Below are 22,603 nucleotides of genomic sequence, written 5' to 3' on the forward strand. Positions count from 1 at the left end.
CAGCTGCCTGTGCCTGTTTGATCCTGCAAGCCAAACCAAGAAAAGGTACCAGGGAGTATTGTCAGTCTGACATTGTCGATGTCCCTGAAGCTCTCATCATAGAGCAGAACAAGGTGTACTCATCATTTTTAGATACCATCCTTTCGACTAAGACCCCACGTAGCTTGCATTACAAGTCCCGTGAAAATGATATGCGGGTCAACGGGATCTTTGTTAATTGCTGCCTCCTGAACACGTTACTGCGGTATCGTTTCTAGTCTTTCTTTAAAGTTTGCTTTGATGTCACGTGTTTCTAAATTTTCACCTTTATGCTGACGAGAACAAGATAAATGATTATCATTAACATCAAACGATTTATTGATTCATCTAAATAGTAACACGTAAAATATTTTTCTGCTGAAAACTAAGATACAAAAGCATATCAAAATACAATAGAATCTAAGAGTTTTGCCGATAACTGTGGATCCGATTATTGATACGCTTGAACTGTTGGTGGTAACATTCAGTACAATCATTAAGAATAACAATTTGCGAATAAAACACAGTAATCATTCTTCAAGCTCAATAAACTGTAAATGTTGATGAGTTTCTCTCTGTAAATTTTGTTCTACTCCGTAAATGATGTCAAAATGCCAGTCAACTTTTCAAAACAACCTATATTTGTGACGTCAAATATTACTGCTGAAAACTGAATATTAGTCCTGACGAGAATTCTCTGTCATAAAAACATTGCATGTTATCAAGAACATCGTATCTGCAATGACAATGCTTTGTATTTGGGTATGATTTATGATGAAAAAATATGAAGTTTTATGAAAATTACAAAAGTTACAACATCAAATATTGTCTTCGCGCTTCAAACGCTTTTTCGTTATTCACATACAATAAACAAAATTCTTCGTTCTGAATAAATATGCATGGAGCAGAAAATATTGTACAGTAAAACCTTACACTTCGAGTACCTCTTATCGATCCAACTCTAGGTTAACAGCAACATTTTGACTACTTAGATGTATCTAATAAACATATTTAACAGTACAATTTTATTTCATGGTATTTTGAGAGCGAAAATCCTTGAAATAACATGTTACGAAAATCGTCGACTCTGTAGACTGTACATGTACATATATTGTGCTTGTTCACAGAGATATCGGAATATTAGAAATTGAAGAAAGTCGAGCACTGCTATATTAATTGAGTTTCATCCTATTACTAGTGTTTCAGTGTAATGCAAACGACAAGAAATGGTAAAATGTTGTCATTATATTAAAGACTTAAACTTAGTAAGCATAGAGTAAAGTTCGATCAGAAAACAAATCTGAAATTCAAATATATTCTAAATTCAAAATGACCGCTATATTCTGCGTTAAAAGAATTACATGCTTTGTTTTCACATACAAAAGAAAAAAAACCATTAAAGACTTAATTGGCTAAACAGGCTTCAAAATAAGTAAAAATAAGTAGCAAATTGGTGAAATATTGTAAAAATTAGAGTCTTAAAAATCTGTACCCTTGGTGCATTCTACGCATCTTTAAGCCAATATTCCTGACTTCTTCAACCGAATTAACCGGCTATGTCCTTGAAAGCAGCTGCTAAGTTTAAGCTCTTCGATTGACTGCGAGTTTAATACCATTGGGTGGTGATAGAAAACCAGTCGTACCAAGCTTTACAGGTATCTGATGAGAAAAACAAACATTATCATGAGATTCATATCGGCTTATGGACGGATAAAGGATACATTAATAATTTTTCTGAAAGTAAAAAATATTCACACCAGCGTCATCATCCTCATCACCGTCATCATTATAATTTTAATGCTTTTTTGCAACTCTGAAGTAACATGGCCAAAATTTCCCATTACTTGCCGTTGTGAAAGAGCTTTGCGTGATTTATTTGGAAATCTTCGTCTTTTATTAATTGCACCACAGGTATCGCTTGAGTAGATCTGTCATATGTAATTAATTCCAGTTAATATTTCTTACCTCCGTCTCCGCACAGGGTTCAAAGGTGAAATTCTGGAATATGCGCACAACGCCAATCTTAGCTTCCAGCAAGGCAAATCTCATTCCGATACAGTTACGAGGACCAGCTCCAAATGGCAACCATGCGTAAGGATGACGTTTCTCTTTCTCTTCTTTCGTAAATCTATAAAATTATTCATTATTTTATGTGTATGTACATCACGAGATTGCCATATATACTCAAACTATAATGTATTGGATCCCAAATTAGTTGAACAGGATTTGTGTTGTGTTACGCATGAAGGATTTTGACCGAGTAACTGTGGACCACGCACTGATATCAATAAAACCTGGTCACTTTTATCAAGCATTTTATCTACAGTTTCCTGTTCTACTCCAAAAATCACATCGAAACGCCCATCATCTAACTTGCTGAAAAAGTCTTCATGTGAGCAATGTGTAGTTGAAGAGATAGCTACATTTCAGTTCGAAGCAGAATTCACTTGTCGAAAATAACATGATTGCATATTGTAAACAGTTGCCGTGTTGGCAAAGCTCATACTTCTACAGAGAGTTGGAAATACTTTAGTAAAAGGAATAAGAAAACATTGCTTCTTTTGAAGAACAAAGTGCAGACAACGCTGCCAGAAGTTACGGCTATCGTCCCTTCAATGATCTGAGAATGATATCCCACTGGTTATTTTTGCTGTCGCCTCTAGGGCAAATTATTTTCGAAGACTCTGCTATGTTAAGGTGGTATACGCCTCGAAAGTGAAAGACTTACACTTTTACTCAAACTTTCCTTACGAAATATTTCAACCATTCTCTTTCAAAATCAATAATAAAAGTCGGGGTTACCGTGCAAATTTTGGTACAAGAGAAACAAATAACCAAAATTTACCGATATTTAAATTCAAAATGGCGGCCGAGTCCGAATATCTGTCCCCGAGGCGCATTCTACCTAAACAGCAAAAGATGATCATAGATGCCGGTTAGTGATATTAGAACTTGCCACCAACCTTTCAGGGATGAATTTCTCGGGTTCTGGGTAGTTCTTTGGATCGTGATGGATGACATAAATCGGTACGTTGACAATCAATCCTTTGTGGAAACGGATCCCATCGATTGTAACATCCTCGGAACACTCCCGGTCAAATCTGAAAAAGCGGGAGTAGACAGTATTTATACACAGCTAATGCCTCTTCATAAGATAGGCAAAGTTGTAACACTGAGAAAATGTACAGTGGCGGATATGTAAGAGATTTTGGTACAACTCACGACATATGGCACGCATGACTTTTATGTCATGTTGGCATTTGTATTTATAGCTTGTTAGTTGTTTACTCCGTAGTTTTTGCATTATTAAGGAGAAATCAGAACCAAGCATTGAGCGATCACTGTCAAACGGAAATCCAGCGCCCGGAACCGAGCACTGTCGACGCGAAGAATACATGGTCCGTAATTTGCTATATCAGTGTATAGGCCACATTCCCCTGTGATCTATTCAGCTCTTGGACTATGCTTCCTATAGACGTGTGTACATATGCTGGGTTTTTTCTCGCTTATGTACACACGTCTATGGGGCGAATAGTCCAAGAGCTGAATAGCTCACGAGTGACTGTGTATAGGCCTAAGCGGCGTAGACGGAAAAAGTGACGCCGCTGATTTCGATTTGGCGAAGCGGAAGCCAAATGCTCTAACAAGGCAGTTCTTAAAGCACCTTTCCCAATGCTTACACTTCGCTTGTAATGATCGCCTTGTATTTGAGTAGTTGTTGAATTCTAAAGTCGGTGTTTGTCTGCAATCTGAACGCTCTATGTCTTCGCGTTCAGCTATGCTAATTGAGGGGCCTGTTTTATCACTGGTAAGGCTGCGTTCACAAATAACGATTGGGGGGGGGGGCTGGAGGAATCTCGATTGAAATTTTTTTTTCAGATCCCCCCTAAGTACCCTAAAAAATTTACAAATGCCCCCCCCCTCTATATGGTCAAACTTTTTCAAGTCCCTTCCAACTAAAACAGGCCCGCATATTTGAAAAGGACGTGAGCACAGAAAAAATAAACATGTACAGTTTGTATTGCGCCGTTCTGCTCACAGGTGTTCAACACTACCTGTATTAGCACTTTGTATAGTCATATTCCAAAGGCAAGTTCTTTAAATGCATCAGTGAATTTTTTAGATTTATTGGTCTAAAAGCCAACTTGGGTTAATCCAACTCTGGCCAGGTCAATTGCTCCTGCTGAAGAGCACACAAAATGACAATCATGAGAGAGTAGGCAAATTGTGAATTCTGGCTAATTGCCATATTGCACAGTGACCTACCAAAAATTGTTTCAAAACTACAAGACATATATGAATTAGATGCTACTCAAAATTGACAATACTGGAAGGTTAAAATATTCCATCAAATAAATGTTTTAATCTCTGAAATTTTGGGTGTAATAATTGCAAATTTGGTTAAAAAATAAATAATTCCATTTGGTCACATATTTTTTCTTTTAGTCTTTACTGTTCAAAGTTTTACTTCTGTATCATTTTATAACAAGAATGTGAAAATTTAGAAAATCAAGCATGGTGACCCCATCTTTTTTCTTTAATATTTGATTATTCTGATATGCCAGAATTCAAAAATTTTATGTGTTCTTCCATGTGTTGCTCTCTGGCCTGATCTTGTGTACAAGTGTGTTTCACTGTCATGAGCGTCATTTGACCCATTAAACTCTTCTTCAACTACCATGTACATCAGAGTCAGAGCTATCTCTGTCACTGTTCAGGTATGCAGTGACAGTGACACTGCAGTAGCAGAGCATTAATGATAGTGACACTGCCCGTAGGCAGTAGCTGTATTAACTTTGATAATTTTGGCAATATTTTTGTTCAGTTTTACAACTGCGTTCTTGTTCTACTCCCTACAGCATGTTGAATTGTCTAGTATTCAGCTTGCTATCACAGCCTGTGTATGTGTACCATACATTTGTATCACTGACAACTAACTGTCAGTCTGGACTCCAATTAAATTATCACCAAATACATATTTATATTTATACCGATATATACAGGCTTTGTCGACAAACTAAATATTGTGTGTTTGAGCATGCTGTAGGGAGATAGCAAGAAACTGTAGTTGTTATATTGCATAGAAATATTGCAGAAATCATTAACAGTTGCAGCTTCTGCCCTGTTACTAGGCTCAAGTTTGTTTCTAATAAGACAAATCACACGTTTAGATTTTTAGAGATAAAAGTCATGAAATGTGACAAAATGGTTCTAGATTTTGTTAAATTATTACTAACATTACAACATTTTGATGACATAAAAATGGTATTCAATTTTCATTGAATTACCTACAAAAACTTGGAATTGGAAAATGTAAAACACAAAAGGAAACAAAAAATTTTCAAGTCCCCCTTACAGGTGAGCAAAATTTTCAAGTCCCCCCCCCTCTACTACCCCCAAAATTTTCGAACCCCCCCCCCTAAATTCCTCCAGCCCCCCTAACCTTTTTTTGTGAACGCAGCCTAAATCCGTTTTTTCACTACGGTCGGCCTCAAATCAGAACGGCGCATGGGCATGACTGGCACGCGTACATTGTTTCTTCACGCGTAAAGCAACCTGATAGAGGTTTCATGCGCAAACTTTATTTTTTTTTAGCCTAACCTTGTGGCTGGTGGATACATCCTAAGAGTTTCACAGACAACCATTTCCAAAAATGGCATCTTGGATACTGCTTCGTAGTTAGGTTCGTCATATCTTGCCATGACTTCATCAATTTCAGCGCACAGCTTCTCTTGAATGTCGGGATTGGTTGCCATGGAGAATGCAAGAAAACCCATCATGGTACTCGTTGTCTCGTAACCGGCCAGGAAGAATAAGAGTGACTGTCAAAATGAAAACAGAGCTGATAACAATTTCCGAGTTGTTTGTTACAACTGATCAAAATATTTTTGACAGTACAAACAGCGTCAACGTGGGAAATTTCATTACAGGTATAATAATACTATTTCTCGGAGAATTATTTCATAAAATTGGGTGTCCATACTTCTGATAATATTTGAATGGAAGTCTGACATACAGCTACGATTTGTTTTAACTAACGTTAAAACAATCGCACTTACTTTCAATTTGCACGCCTAAAGGTGCGTATTATTATAAATTATACAAATCATACCCCCTAGGTAATGTTAAATTGTAAACTGGATAAGCGTGACACCACTCTTCAGTCTTATCTTACATTCTTACCTGAGCCAACACCTCATCGTTTGTAAAACCTTTATGGAAATCGTGTGTGTCTGATTTTCCATCTTTCACAAGTTGAACTCCATTCTCATCTTCTTCTGCTTCATTTTGTTTGATATATTGATCATATACTTCATGGGCGTCCAGCATATGCTGCAAAAAGTCGGCTCTCTTGAGGAAAAAAGATGATAAGGACAATAGTAAATTTACAGGTCTATGAAGCTTTTAATTTGAAACATTTTCAATGCATTTTTATATCATTTTTTGTCTTTGTATAATATCCATTTTCTTTCATAGGCTACACCAAAATGCGTGCTGTTCACTTCTTAATCAAAACCTGTCTTTATTTGTAATCGTTGTTTACAAGTGTTCTATATCGAACTAGGACCATCATTCATTTGTCAACAAATAATATTTTGCTTTGTACACAAAAGTTAGGATTTCAAGACTAAAAATTTGCATGTCATTCATTTTAAAGGGGAGAATAACAAACTGTGGAAATGTTATCAAAATATCGTGCTTTGGTCCCCCCATTACAGTCATGCAATTCCACCCAACCGTAGACTGAGAGCGCCAGCCTTGTAATGGGTGCTGCGGCGACCCTCGACCCCTATGCATGGTAAGGGTCTTAGGTCACTGAGGAAATGCACTAATTCTACACTGAGACATTGAGATTATCTTTTCCAACCTTCTCCGACGGGTCTTGATTTTTCCGAATATCAATCGTGGTTTCCGTCAAGTTCACGAAGTAGTTTAGGGCTTTCTTAGGAAGAAATCCGATTTCCAGTCGATTCAGCAAGGGTACTAGAAAAGGCAGAAAGACTGCCGTACAACAAAAAAGAGAAAACAATGTTATGGTTGATACCGTATTTAAAGGCTTATCTTAAAAAAAACGACTACTCAAGATTAACGGCATTCTGCATTAACCCAGTCGACTAGTTTTGACGATCTGGAAACACCATCATTAGCATGCACGATCCCTTTCTTCAATTGACAAATACCTTAACATTCTATACATATTTTCCATGTACCTATACATTAATCCATTTATATATCCATTTATATATGTATCGCATACTTATTGAGACTGATTATCACATATCTACATGCTCATATATATATATATATATATATATATATATATAATATATATATATATATATATATGAATATAGGAATTGTAGTTTTCACTCTACAGGCTGTTTCATGCGCTAAGCAATCATCAGGATATATATATATATATATATATATATATATATATATATATATATATATATATATATATATATATATATATATATTTATGTATTATTGTGTAACATCGCAAGAGACAGACTACTTACACATGATCAAAGCCACCGGACTAGTAAAACCAACGTCAAACGCTTCCTTGACATGCTTGACAAATGGGTGGTCAGGTTGTTCTTGTGAGTTCACATCAACACCAAAGCCGGCACTACCGATGCTGTCGACCACGTAACCACCAAAGACGCTGAAACGATTCAAATTACAGTACAGGTAAGTTGTTCTGCGAAGGGCGCATTAATCCACTTGTCTTTACAGTAGAGATCATCATGGATAACTGAGTTTACTAGCACACATACCTTGACGGCTGACAATTGTGACATTGCATAAAGCTTTGCTGTAAGCACAGGAGCTCGTGAATGGCCATTTAAAAATAATATAGAATGATGGTCTGAAACCTAGTTCAGCCTTTTTCCCCTTGTTCTCTTCTCTGTCCCTATGTTTCCTCACACTTTGAGTCTTGAATGTTCTTGTATGCCGTGTACCGCCCCTTGGTGAACTTTTGGTATAGGAATTCTACGATCATACTGTACCTTATAAGGCTAAAGTATAGCATGCCAAATACACTGAACCGTCATGACTGACAGAGCCAGGAAATATATGACGAGAGAAGAGAACGTACACAAAACTAGATTTAATAGCCCCTGTGCTGTCCCGGTGTGCTGTATGGTGTTCTTATTACAGTTTGTTATGAACAAGTTGCTACATATACTGTAAAAAACTGAATGCTTACTCTCTGCATTGCACTGGCTTTCCTTCTTTGCTGTGTTTACCAAGAACTTTCACCATAGTGTCGGCAGCAAAGTTTACAATTGGAGACATCTGAGAAATACAATATGATATTTTTAGTCCTTGAAGAGATACAGCTTACAATATTACGACCTTTAGTATGCAAGCTGTGGAACCTCTAAACCTTGATACGTAACCGTCTTCTTTTTGTAATGTCCTTCACAGATTGCCTGGTTAGAGATTTTCTTTCTCTCTTGCCATGACATCTATAACTGATGAGTATTCTTATTCTCTACGGAGTATCTTCCATTGTCAAATGCATGCTTGAGGTATATTCCTTAAAGCGTATTGAGCGTTTCAAATAACTATATAACGTTTTTATGGTGTGACACATTTCTTGTTACCTGTGAACTACATTTTGCTCTGTGTTTATATAATGTATGTACACTTTAGACATATAAACAGAGATGTATAATAACCCAACTTACAGTTCTCATTTTCGATCCAGTGAATGCAGGTGTAAGAGTGTTTCTCTTGTCCTTCCATTGTTGGTCGACGAGTTCGGTTAGCCCATGGTTCAGCGGTTTATTTTCAAGCGGGAAACGCTGTAAAACCAGTGAACGGATTATTAGCATTACCGTCATTGATGTGGAACGTCTGACAGTGGGTTTCATTTCTGTGCCACCACTCATTGTGTGAGACAGACACATTATATGTACTACATAAACGATTAGCTTGGGTATCACCACACGTTTCAAAGTCACTGACTCATTGATTAATTACAGTAAACCAGAATGCTGAACAGTCGATTACATGTATTTTACAATATGGCTGATTTTAGGAACAATTACAACTGAAAGTTTGGAGATATTTTCTCAGTTAAAACTATCTCACACACACACAGATTTGTGGCACAATAATGAATCCCACTGTATTTTTGTACTTTGCAACTAACGCTTACATAATCTCTGGGCCAACATCTGCTGAATGCTATCGCTAACATTGAAAATTTAATTGAGTCGCCTTTTATGAATTTTGTGGCACTGTGTATGATTCAAGCATTTTATGAGGAGCGGCCATGGTTCCTCCCATGAAAAAAACTTCACTATATTCCTTATTTACTTATTATTCTTGTGTTTCAGTCGTCCTTACGACAATCTTATATTAAAATGTTGCTCCGCAGTTGCCCAAAAGCATTTATAACAGTCCGTGATTTTGACAAAGTTGGCCAAATTACAGTGGACTCAAGCATCTTTACTCACCCGTCTGTTGTAAAATGAGGTGAAGTGTTTCACACAAATTTGTTTACACATCTCAGGATCTGCCAATTCGAGCACAGGTTGGCGCCCTTCGTAGATCCTAGAGAAGGAACCATTTTATTACGAAATAGTTACGAAAAGGTTTACTTAAAGGGGCAGGTCTTTTATCAGTTTTATCTTTTGGCAAATTGTATAACTGAACACAACTTTTAAAGGAGAGCAAACGACCAACATCACATAAACAGTCAATGTCAACAACCACTGATGCCAGCCCCAGAATCAGGGAAATTGCACAAGCGTAGTCATGACGACCAAGTAAACAAGTACGGTGTCTTAATAAAAGTTCTGTTTGTTTTTGCGTGCGTACAAAATGGACAAATATCGTGAGTGAGTATAACCTGTAAGAATGTGACTAAAATCTGTATATTTCGTCAGGATTTTTTTATGTGTTTGTTTGGTTTTTTTCCTTCGGGGGATTATTTCAACAGATGTCATTGTCTATGCACTGAATTTACAAATATAAAATTCATCATTTTGTGAAAGTAGGTAGGCTTCAGAGCGTAAAATGACACCACAAATTGATGATACAGAAAATGATAATTGTTTTACTGTTGTTGTTGTTGTTGTTGTTGTTGTTGTTGTTGTTGTTGTTATTTTGCTGTCTCGTAAGTGAGGGCTTACAATTTCAAAATTTATACTCGGTCGAGTCGCATCCTATCTATCACTTACCCAAAAACTTTTCCGTATTCATTATACCACTCCATCTCTTTGTTTTGGAAACCCTATAAATGAGTACATCAATAGAGTTTACACTTCTCTCTCAGTGTTTCAATTATACTAAGAGAAACGGCTAGATAAAATAGGCAGACAGGCTGACGACAGATAAATTGATAAATATATATATTTGATGGATAGAAAAATGTATTAATATATCTATCGATGATCAGTTTGTTAGTTCATTAATTGATTGATTGATTGATAGACAGAGAAACTCACCGAGCTCAATTGAAAGAGGTTTCCTACAAGAGGCCACGGCGCAGGCCCAGGAATTCCCATATTTCGGAATGTTGAAAATGTCCATGTTCCATAACTGCAATGTAAATAACAACAACTTCACACTGTCTGACACCACGCTAGCTGATACACAGCTAATATTATGAACCAAAGTTTCATTCATTATGAACCACGTTCTTGGACTAATTGTTTCTCTATTTCTCCATCATCAGCATCTTCCCATCCCATGCATCTCCTTCTTAGTTTCACCAGACTGTTTCCTTTTACCCGAACCCTTCATTTCATTTACCCCCACTGAAGGGTGTGGTCACCACTGGCCTGGCGGAATCACTGTCACTTTCGGATCCAAGGGTTTGCAAAATGAAGTTTGCAAATGCTACCCAAACACTTGCTTCGGAAGCAAACAAGCAGAGGCCACTCGCCCAATTCTAGAGTTGTTTCGTTTACATGGTGTATTGACTGGGTAGTCGGTTGACTAGCCTAGAATGCTATTCGTCCGCTCTCCGTACCTCCGAACCACTAGTGGGTCGGAGGAACGGAGGGGGAAGCGGACGAATAGGATTCTAGGCTATCAGTTGACATGTTTACCACTTATAAGGTTTATTTTGCTTGATGCTTTCTTCATAGTTCACTTCCTTGCGATCGTTCTAAGTGTATCACTTAATTAGTTCATATGATAAATTGTTTTTGCTCCACATCCTTCTTAGCGGCGTGTTGCCATTTTTACATGTCCTTGCTTTAATGTGGTGATGACACACTGCTGTGTCATCAGTTTAAATCAGTGTGATATCGTTACTGCTTGCATGGTCAGGAGTAGACGTCTGTCAGGGCCAATAAACATATAATTTGTAAGATGTTGTTTACCTCTGAATGGATGCCTATGTTTAACAAAAGAAAAACAACTACCGGCACATTTTGTGGCGATCGGGAGAGAATGGACGACACTCGAAAACCATTTCGGTAGGAATGCAGCAAAGGCCTCTAGTGTGTACTGGCAGTGAGATAAAATGATTAGTCGATATCGATCCACTGAACGTTGTCTTTGGACTTTGAAGGCACACGAACTTTCTGCTTTAACCCCTAATCCATCTGTCACTGTTACACTTTCATTAAGGTGCGGAATTGTGTTTATCGTTTTTAGAAAGTTTAGCTTGAAGCTTAGAAAGCTAATTTAGATTTGTCTACATCTACATCTAAATTTTCTAAATTAGCTGAAAGTTTAGAAAGCTAATTTTGGTTTGTCTACATCTACTAAATGTACTAAATTAGCCTAACTATCCGATATTTAGCCGAGCTAAAAATCGTTTTAAACTTTCTAAATTAGCTCACATGTAGCCGGAGTTTAGATCGGACTTCCCCAGCCAAACTTTTACTCGGTGATTTATCCGATATTTAGCCGAACTGAACTGTACTATCAAAATTAGCCCAAATGGAAAGCTTTTATGGGCTTTCTGGCAGACTAAGAAAAACATTTTGGGGTGATATATCCGATATTTAGCGCGATAATTATCGTTCTAAACTTTATAAATTTGATGCTATTTAGCTCGGGCTTTCTGGCAGACCAAGAAAAACAATTTGGGTGATATATCCAAAATTTAGCGCGATAATTATCGTTCTAAACTTTATAAATTTGATACTTTTCAGCTCGGGTGTTCTGGCAGACCGAGAAAAAAAATTGGGGTGATATATCCGATATTTAGCGCGATAATTATCGTTCTAAACTTTATAAATTTGATGCTATTTAGCTCAGGCTTTCTGGCCGACCAAGAAAAAAATTGGGGTGATATATCCGATATTTAGCGCGATAATTATCGTTCTAAACTTTATAAATTTGATGCTATTTAGCTGGGGCTTTCTGGCCGACCAAGAAAAAAAAATTTGGGGTGATATATCCGATATTTAGCGCAATAATTATCGTTCTAAACTTTATAAATTTGATGCTATTTAGCTCGGGCTTTCTGGCCGACCAAGAAAAAAAATTGGGGTGATATATCCGATATTTAGCGCGATAATTATCGTCCTAAACTTTAGAAATTTGATACTATTTAGCTCGGGCTTTCTGGCCGACCAAGAAAAAAAAATTTTTGGGGTGATATATCCGATATTTAGCGCGATAATTCTCGTTCTAAACTTTATAAATTTGATGCTATTTAGCTGGGGCTTTCTGGCCGACCAAGAAAAGAAACATTTGGGGGTGATATATCCGATATTTAGCGCGATAATTATCGTTCATAACTTTATAAATTTGATGCTATTTAGCTGGGGCTTTCTGGCCGACCAAGAAAATAATTGGGGTGATATATCCGATATTTAGCGCGATAATTATCGATCTAAACTTTATAAATTTGATGCTATTTAGCTGGGGCACGTCGACATGCAGTTTCCGTCATCAGCGACGTTATCTTCTTCTGTCATCATTGTGCTGTATGTTGGATCATGGTTGGATGGTTTGCGTCAGTTTACAAGCAAACAAAAGCAGCTAGCAGCTGTATCATTTTTATGATTAATGATTCTGTTAATCAGTTTGTATATAGTTCCATCATACTCCAATTACTTTTTTTCAGTCACTGTTTTCGGATTATTTAAGAAATGAATTCACCTTTGACAAGTCCTTGTCGTTTGCATTTTTTTTGCTATCCGCCGAACATCAGATAACGTGCTCTCGCCTAAGCAATCAGTACTCGCCAGAGTGGGAGATAGCTAAGTCTTATTGTGTATAATTGTTTGTGTTAATAGTTAATTTTCATCCATTTTGTCAATTTTTTCCAGTTTTAGTTTGCTGACGGTAACAGTAGGTGTGGCAATTCCTAGATTTTATATAGTTATCAATAAAGAATCTCTTTGCATGAAGTCCATTTTTTTGTCTTACTGATATGATATCCGATATCCCTTTCTCCGTACTAGAAGTCTTAATTCCAGGAAACCCTTCAACGTATCGGAACAACATCCCATCACCTTAACAAAAGATATTAATTTCAAGGTTCTACAAAAAATGTTTCACGTCAGCCCGAAAGCCACATCTCTAAATAGCAGCTATTTCATCAAGTTCAGGACGATAAGTAGACGAGCTAAATATTGGACACATCACACAAAAATTTTATTCTAGGTCAGCCAGAAAGCCAAAGCTAAATAGTGGCAAATTTATAAAGTTTAGAACAATAATAAGACGCGATAAAGATCGGATATATCATCCTAGAACATTTTCTAGGTCCACTAGAAAGCTCTAGCTGAAGAGAACGATAAATAAATGCCAGACTTCATATTTTACTGTGAGCACGCGTCTGGGGGTGGCAGCCTGGCCGGCAACACGTTTGATAAGGCTATTAACATTAACATAATCCACACAAATAGACGCGATCGTCATGGAACTAAGATTATCTCAACACACCTTGGCCATTTGAAATGTAGCTGTATGGTTACATTGTTTTACATTCGTCTCCACTCCGCGTATCTGGTTTATTTGTCATAAACACTATCGGCGGCTATTTGACAGTCTTTGTTTTGACACGCAAATAAAATTCACAATTTTTCGTCAGCTTACTCACTGTCACATTCTTCTGGACCTTCTTAGTGACATTCAACTTCTGGCCTACGTGTGAACTGGATGACGTCGCATTTGCATCCTCAACTTCTGGCTTATTCCAATTGTCAATTATATACGAGGTACTATTCAGTGAGGTCGATGGAACAAGTCACTTTTGAGCTTTGAATTTTCAAACATACCTCTTTGGGAAACAAATATTACTTTCCTGGTTCTACAAGACTGCTCCTACAAGCTCAAACGTTTTACTCTAAACACGTGGGAAATAAAGATAACAACAGAAATGATGTAACGACGTTCAGTCCGATATTTTCTGGAAAAAAGTTTTCACTTAAGGCCTGACTTTCTAAACTACAGCTAATTTCTAAATCTACAACGCTATTTTGAAAGCGATAATTATCTTTTTTGATCCTATCACGGTCCCTGATCCTATATATCCTTGGAAAACGTTTTTCACCCAAGGCTCGACTTTCAAAATTACTACATCTTACTGTGAACACTTGCCGCGGCTCACGCGCACCTTGGAGGTGGCAGCTTGGCCGGCAACACGTTTGATAAGGCTATTAGCGTTAATTTGATTTGCACCGTTTAATCTGCACCAAATGGACGCGATCGTCCTGGAAATAAGATTATCTCAACACACCTTGGTCATTTGAAATGTGGCAGTATGGTTACATTTATTTATATTCGTCTTCACTTTGCATATCTGGTTTATTTGTCACGGACACCAGCGGTAACTATTTGACAGTCTTTGTTTTAGACGCGCAAAAAAAATTGACAATTTTTCTTCAACAAGATTGTTTCAATGCTTACATACTTACTGCCACTGTTCTCTACTTCCCGACATTCAACTTCTTGCCAGTTGCAATGATCAATCATATAGGAGGTACTATTTACGGAAGTCTGGGTAAAAAGTAACATTGAGATTTGAATTCTAAGACTTTCCTCTTATAAATTAACAACCTCAAACCCATTCCAACTTCTGGCCTATTCAAGTTGTCAATTATATACGAGGTACTATTCAATGAGATCTATGGGACAAGTCGCTTTTGAGCTTTGAATTTCAAACATACCTCTTGGGGAAACAAATAGTACTTTCCTGGTTCTACAAGACTGCTCCTACAAGTTCAAACGTTTTTTCGATCAGCCAGAGCCCTATCTAAATAGCGGCAAATTTATAAACTATAGAACGATAATTAGACGCGCTAAATATCGAACACATCATCCCCCTCGCAATTTTTTTCTCGGTCCGCCATAAAGCCCGAGCTAAATAGCGGCAAATTTATAAAGTTTAGAACGATAATTATCGCGCTAAATATCGGATATATCACCCATTTTTTTTTTACTTCGTCGGCCATAAAGCCCGAGCTAAATAGCATCAAATTTATCAAGTTTAGAACGATAATTATCGCGCTAATTAACGTTTTTCACCCAAGGTTCGACATTCCAAATTACTACAACTTACTGTGAGCACTTGCCGCCCTGGAAGATATCCTATAATGCATTGCTGTAAGGCCAACGCCTAAACCGGAAATAGGCTCATTTGGCGTCAAGACACCAAGGCGAGCGGATCGGCTTCGCTCATCCAATCTTGCCGCATATGGCAAGCAATTGCGATAATGACGAATGCCTTATTTCCAAAATGAGTAAATAACATGCTTTATCCATCCCCATTTCAGTGAGACACGTTCCCTAGTCAGTAAATGACAATGGGGCCGTGGTACCCAAGGCCTCCAACAAGTATCAGATTGCTGTAGCGAATTCGAAGCAAGCAGCTTTTCTCACAGAAACAAGTTGAATATTAATGTAGTCAGTAAAACGTTGTCAGGTATATGTAACATGAACAGTGACTGAGGTCAAAGTGACTAAGGCACCGGGATTGATTTGACCACAAACAACGGCAAAAGCCTGAGCTAAATAGCATCAGATTTATAAAGTTTAGAACGATAATTATCGCGCTAAATATCGGATATATCACCCCCAATTTTTTTTCTTGGTCGGCCAGAAAGCCCCAGCTAAATAGCATCAAATTTATAAAGTTTAGAACGATAATTATCGCGCTAAATATCGGATATATCACCCCAAAATGTTTTTTTTTCTTGGTCGGCCACAAAGCCCCAGCTACATAGCATCAAATTTATAAAGTTTAGAACGATAATTATCGCGCTAAATATCGGATATATCACCCCAAAATTTTTTTTTCTTGGTCGGCTAGAAAGCCCCAGCTAAATAGCATCAAATTATAAAGTTTAGAACGATAAACTATCGCGCTAAATATCGGATACATCACCCCAAAATTTTTTTTCTTGGTCGGCTAGAAAGCCCCAGCTAAATAGCATCAAATTTATAAAGTTTGAACGATAACTATCGCGCTAAATATCGGATATATCACCCCAAATTTTTTTTCTTGGTCGGCCAGAAAGCCCCAGCTAAATAGCATCAAATTTATAAAGTTTAGAACGATAATTATCGCGCTAAATATCGGATATATCACCCAAAATGTTTTTTCTCGGTCGGCCAGAAAGCCCCAGCTAAATAGCATCAAATTTATAAAGTTTAGAACGATAATTATCGCGCTAAATATCGGATATATCACCCCAAAATGTTTTTTCTTGGTCGGCCAGAAAGCCCCAGCTAAATAACATCAAATTTATAAAGTTTAGAACGATAATTATCGCGCTAAATATCGGATATATCACCCCAAAATGTTTTTTCTCGGTCGGCCAGAAAGCCCCAGCTAAATTTATAAAGTTTAGAACGATAACTATCGCGCTAAATATCGGATATATCACCCCAAAATTTTTTCTCGGTCGGCCAGAAAGCCCCAGCTAAATAGCATCAAATTTATAAAGTTTAGAACGATAATTATCGCGCTAAAATATCGGATATATCACCCCAAAATGTTTTTTCTTGGTCGGCCAGAAAGCCCCAGCTAAATAGCATCAAATTTATAAAGTTTAGAACGATAATTATCGCGCTAAATATCGGATATATCACCCCAAAAATTTTTTTCTTGGTCGGCCAGAAAGCCCCAGCTAAATAGCATCAAATTTATAAAGTTTAGAACGATAATTATCGCGCTAAATATCGGATATATCACCCCAAAATGTTTTTTCTTGGTCGGCCAGAAAGCCCCAGCTAAATAGCATCAAATTTATAAAGTTTAGAACGATAACTATCGCGCTAAATATCGGATATATCACCCCAAAATTTTTTTATAGGTCGGCCAGAAAGCCCCAGCTATATAGCATCAAATCTATAAAGTTTAGAACGATAATTATCGCGCTAAATATCGGATATATCACCCCAATTTTTTCGGATATATCACCCCAATTTTTTTCTTGGTCGGCCAGAAAGCCCCAGCTAAATAGCATCAAATTTATAAAGTTTAGAAGGATAATTATCGCGCTAAATATCGGATATATCACCCCAATTTTTTTTTTCTCGGTCGGCCAGAAAGCCCCAGCTAAATAGCATCAAATCTATAAAGTTTAGAACGATAACTATCGCGCTAAATATCGGATATATCACCCCAAAATGTTTTTTCTTGGTCGGCCAGAAAGCCCCAGCTAAATAGCATCAAATCTATAAAGTTTAGAACGATAATTATCGCGCTAAATATCGGATATATCACCCCAAACATTTTTTTTCTTGGTCGGCCAGAAAGCCCCAGCTAAATAGCATCAAATTTATAAAGTTTAGAACGATAATTATCGCGCTAAATATCGGATATATCACCCCAATTTTTTTTGGTCGACCACAAAGCACCAGCTAAATAGCATCAAGTTTATAAAGTTAAGAACGATAATTATCGCGCTAAATATCGGATATATCACCCCAAAATTTTTTTTTCTTGGTCGGCCAGAAAGCCCCAGCTAAATAGCATCAAATTTATAAAGTTTAGAACGATAATTATCGCGCTAAATATCGGATATATCACCCCAATTTTTTTTTCTTGGTCGGCCAGAAAGCCCGAGCTAAATAGCATCAAATTTATAAAGTTTAGAACGATAATTAGACGCGCTAAATATCGGATATAACAACCCAAATTTTTTTCTCCGACTGTGAGAACGCCTTAGCCTAATAGCGGCAAATTTATAAAGTTTAGAACGATAGTTTTGTAGTTGTTTAGCTGTGTTTAGCCACTTTAGCTACATTAGCTCCCATAGTCAATACATGGAGTTTAGAAACGCATCAGTGTAAAAGACACAATTCCGCAACTTACTCTACACTTTGGATTCTGTGGACCCCAACGGTAACAGTGGCAGGTAATGGGAGTTTTCGTAGCAAGATGTTTCCTTGGGAAATTTTCAGTATGTCATAAGCTTAGCTATTTACCAAAGAATAACGATTTACTAGCTCCAGAACACTATCATCTCAGTCAACATGGTATAAAGTCCATCATTTCCTCGTTGAACACATTTCCCCACAGTTCAAAATCAACGTCTACTGGGAAGGAAAAACAATCCATGCCAGAGCAGGAATTTATCAGCATTACTATTAGACTCTGCAAAGTTACACAAACCCATGCAAATAACTATGCCGTGATTTCAAAGTAATGAAATGACAAATACTAGGTTCAGGTAACAAACTGCCCCTGACTTCTTTTCAACACTTAGGAGTCAATATTTGGCATTTGAAAATAAAATTAGGATGAATAATTGCGATGGACCTGTTGGAAATTGGAAATTCTAAAAATCGAAGGAGACGTAATACGTCATTTGTAATGCAAAAGATATATTTCATTGAAAGCTATACTGTTTGTCAGGGCTTACATTAGAAGCTTTCTTGTGTTTGCCATGTGGCTCAACATTATTGACGTTCAACTTAATAACATAACCACTGCCTTCAGTCAAGCTGATTACTGGCGAAGTTCACGACTTATAAAGTCAGGAAAGAGACAAAAGGGTTTTGTTGACCTGCTTTAAAATATTGGAAATTGTGATTTCGGAAGGGTTATCAAGATACGATTTCCCTTGTTTGTAGGTATTTCTACTTGTTCTCCCGGTTCATGACGTAGAATTAATATACAGTTGAGTAATAACCTCGTATTAAATAAGGTGGAGCACTGACAGGGGAAATTAAACACTTGGTTGGAGGATGGACGTAAATCTTTTTTGCGTCTATGGTTGGAGATTTTGAACTTCACGAAATAAGGTACCGTTCAGTTTTTACGGCCGGGGGGGGGCGGCAAAATCCAGGGGGGGGGTCATCATAATTTTGGAATCCGCAAAGGGGGGATCATCGCTTTTTCACTGGTAGGAAAGGGGGGGTCACCACATTTTCAAAAACATAATACCAACAATAAAGTTCACTTAATGCCATGGCCATGATTGACCCTCTTTATGCCATGGCCATGATTGACCCTCTTTACGGCGGGCCGCCTGCGGCGGCCCACTACAATAAATTGACTTTATGTAATACCCCATGGCAATCTTACCGTAAATTCCCAATTGAAGCCGCAGCTTGTATTAGAAACATTTTTGAGGGACCCCTGGGATCACGCACTGAATAATGGTAATGGCCGCGAGCCTTCAGCGGCCCTGTCCAGTAAAGTCTACTTTATGCAATAGCCATGATCGACCCTCGTTACCGGTGTGCCACCTTTGGTGGCCCACTAGAATAAAGTTGACTTTACGTAATGGCCCATGACCTTCTTAACCAGAGGGCTGCCTTTGGCGAACCACTCCAATAAAGTTACTTTATACAATGTCCATGGACATGAGTTGTCTATGGAAATGAAGTTAAAAATTGCCTTACAGTCGTCCTAATTAACAGACGTTTCAATGGATGTGGCTGAGAAGTTTGTGCACTGGCACTACATCGAATAAAGAGCGCCGCGTACCAGAGTTCAAATCCAAACCATGCGGGTAAATTTGACATATGGGTTTTGGTTATTTTTCAGGGGGGGAGGTCATCAATTTTTTCGTCTGACAAAGGGGGGGGGGTCATCTTTTTTCACAAAAAATGCAGGGGGGGTCTATATTTTTTTGAACACCGGCGACAAGATTTTGCCGCCCCCCCCGCCGTAAAAACTGAACGCTCCCTAATATATGTTGTGCTGCTCACAGAACATGTATTTCAACATAGACCGTAGAGTTTTCTCTAGGGTCTAGGTCTATGTTTCAACAAATCTCCAAACAAAGTTTGATTGGCAACAACTTGGTCAGTCGTAAAACGTATCCAAGATTTAAAAATTGATAAGAATTGAAAATTCCACTGTGAAACTGCACGAGTCAAGTCAAGATAAGTACTGCACATTGTACAAGTTCATTACGTTATACATCTGTGAAGGAAAATCACAAACGCAAATATTCAGTACTTTGGACCGCACGACACGCACTGTAACCTGATGAGCTTAAATGTATCCACTTGTCACTCATACAGAGGAATAAACGTAAATTGACTGAAATTTGGAAATGAAGTAATAGGTCACGTGCAGGTCACTAGTCACTATCACGAGACATAACTCACAGTTCGAACCCCTTCTTTCATTTTTACGTCCATGGCGTAAGTTTGTCTTTTGTGCAAACTCTGTAAAGTTGTTTTGCGTCTCATTGCGTAACTAGACATCACAGAGTCAACAAGGCCAGCCCCTGTAGGGACGTGGACCGTGCCTGTTAAAGTCTGAGCATGAGCCGTTTTCGTTTTTCACATTCAGCTGGTTTGTCATACAGTCAAATACTTACAGGTACACCAGAACCAATGCTACAACGACAAGAAGAAGCCATGCTGGTAAATCAAAGCCAAATAACTCCATGCTTGTAACGTCTCTCCAACAGGTAGAGTCGCAGTGGTGCAATGAACTTCTCAACGTTACTGAAAGATCCCTCGCTCGAGGGCGCTCTCTGCGCTCCGCCGAGGGGAGCGTAGAGAGCGCCCTCGTGCGACGGATCTTTCAGTCTATGAACTTCTCAACGTTACCGAAAGAAATATGTGCACTTAGGGCTTTATATTAGCAGAGTGCGCGCGCATCATGACAATGTCGTTCAGGACAGCCAGTTCCAGAGTTCCAGAAAGGAAGATTAGATGTGAAATACCCTGTAATGTTTCATCATCCTTGTCAATGTGCATTTTACTTTATATATCATCACAGACGTGAACTATTGTCCTGCTAATATGTCTGTCTGTGTCAGACAAATTGCATATATCCCAAGACGATTCATCGAATCAGTATCAAATGTTACATCGATTTTTTTTGCTAATGGCAAAAACTCATTAGTTTGTTTGTTGACGTAGCATTCATAATTCACGTCATTTGCATAATTATTTGTTGAGAAGTTGGCTATTTCCAAAATTACAGCATTAGATCGTATCATCACAGAAACGTAAAACCGATTAGGTTCTATGGCATTTAGCAATTTCATAACAGTGACATTGCTTAAATTTTTACAATAATTGTTACATTTCCGATTAATCTACATGGGTAGGATACCATTTGATTTCAGGCGTGGAGGAAATTGTTGTGACAGTAATCATTTTTCCGTCACTGTGTGGCAGCATATTTTTGTATTTTCAGTCCTGCGTCAAATTATTTTCGTATTCGGGGTAGCGATACATTTTTTCTCGGTAACTATTTTTTTAGCATGCGGTTCATAATTCTACTTACCCATGTCAATGCTTCTACCGTTTAAATTTCGTGTGGAAGAACACGGTCAATCTATCATATAGAGACTGTGATAAGAATTACAACTGGTGCACTTTGTAAAATACAGCTCCCTCACGAAACGCATTGTTATTGTGGCGTATCACAGACGCAAACATTCTCACTCACTGTCTTAACCTTTAGGGACCGCCTCAGATTATCGCATAAGGTCAAAAAGTGAAATTCGTTCCTGTACGCGATAAGGGTTTGACCTCCCTTCAATTTAGGGATAGAACTTCAATTTCACACTTTTATTTTGTGATCACGAGTTCCCTTTTATACAGTGTGTCTAAAATAAAAACTGCACACTCATACCTACAAATTTTACAGTAACCGTTCCAACTCATGTCATGTTATTGCTATTACTCACAAAACACAGTTGTCAAAAAATTTTCATTCGTCAAATAATAAAGATAAAAAGTGTAATTTCAAAATTTGCAAGGCGTCTGCCTGCTTTAACCACACTTGCACCCTGTGTTGGTAAAACAACGCTGAATATAGAAGTCTTCACGAGGCGCATAATTCTAGCTCTCAGCGATATAATGTTTGACACTCTGTATGTAAGACATAAACATGTACTTTTGAACGAAATTTTAGGGGTGGGAGGGAGTTTGGACCTAAACGAAGGCATTCTGTTTCCTGAACTAATGCGACAATCTGAGACGACCCCCTTATAAGGTTAAATGGACGTACTCACAAACTTCGCAAATACTGTGTAGGCGGCCGGAATAATTCACTGGGGATTTGAAAGCTCTAGGATGGTAGAAGGCCTGGGCATTACGTACTGTGAGAAATCTAACAAGTTCACAATTGTTCTGGTGTTTATGTCTTGGCCACTGATCTGCACTGATCGGTACCTTTAGTCATAAATATACGTCATTATCAGAGATAGACGCTTATGACGAGTTTGCA

At 37.9% G+C, this 22,603-nt stretch overlaps 1 protein-coding gene across 1 annotated transcript; it reads right to left on the bottom strand.

Annotated features, from left to right (window-relative positions):
• Positions 1–333: 333 nt before the first annotated feature.
• Positions 334–20,867, bottom strand: LOC139133900 (cytochrome P450 3A8-like). Its single transcript, XM_070700672.1, has 13 exons — positions 20,736–20,867; positions 10,488–10,581; positions 10,221–10,273; positions 9,495–9,591; positions 8,721–8,837; positions 8,237–8,325; positions 7,542–7,690; positions 6,887–7,020; positions 6,202–6,369; positions 5,620–5,840; positions 2,982–3,119; positions 1,984–2,146; positions 334–1,677 (listed from the first exon to the last, which is right to left on the bottom strand). The coding sequence occupies exons 1-13, from the start codon at positions 20,804–20,806 to the stop codon at positions 1,600–1,602; spliced, it is 1,572 nt and encodes a 523-aa protein (XP_070556773.1). The 5' UTR covers positions 20,807–20,867; the 3' UTR covers positions 334–1,599.
• Between the last annotated feature and the right edge of the window lie 1,736 nt (positions 20,868–22,603).

The sequence above is a fragment of the Ptychodera flava genome, chromosome 5, assembly GCF_041260155.1.
Source record: "Ptychodera flava strain L36383 chromosome 5, AS_Pfla_20210202, whole genome shotgun sequence".
Lineage (NCBI taxonomy): Eukaryota > Metazoa > Hemichordata > Enteropneusta > Ptychoderidae > Ptychodera > Ptychodera flava.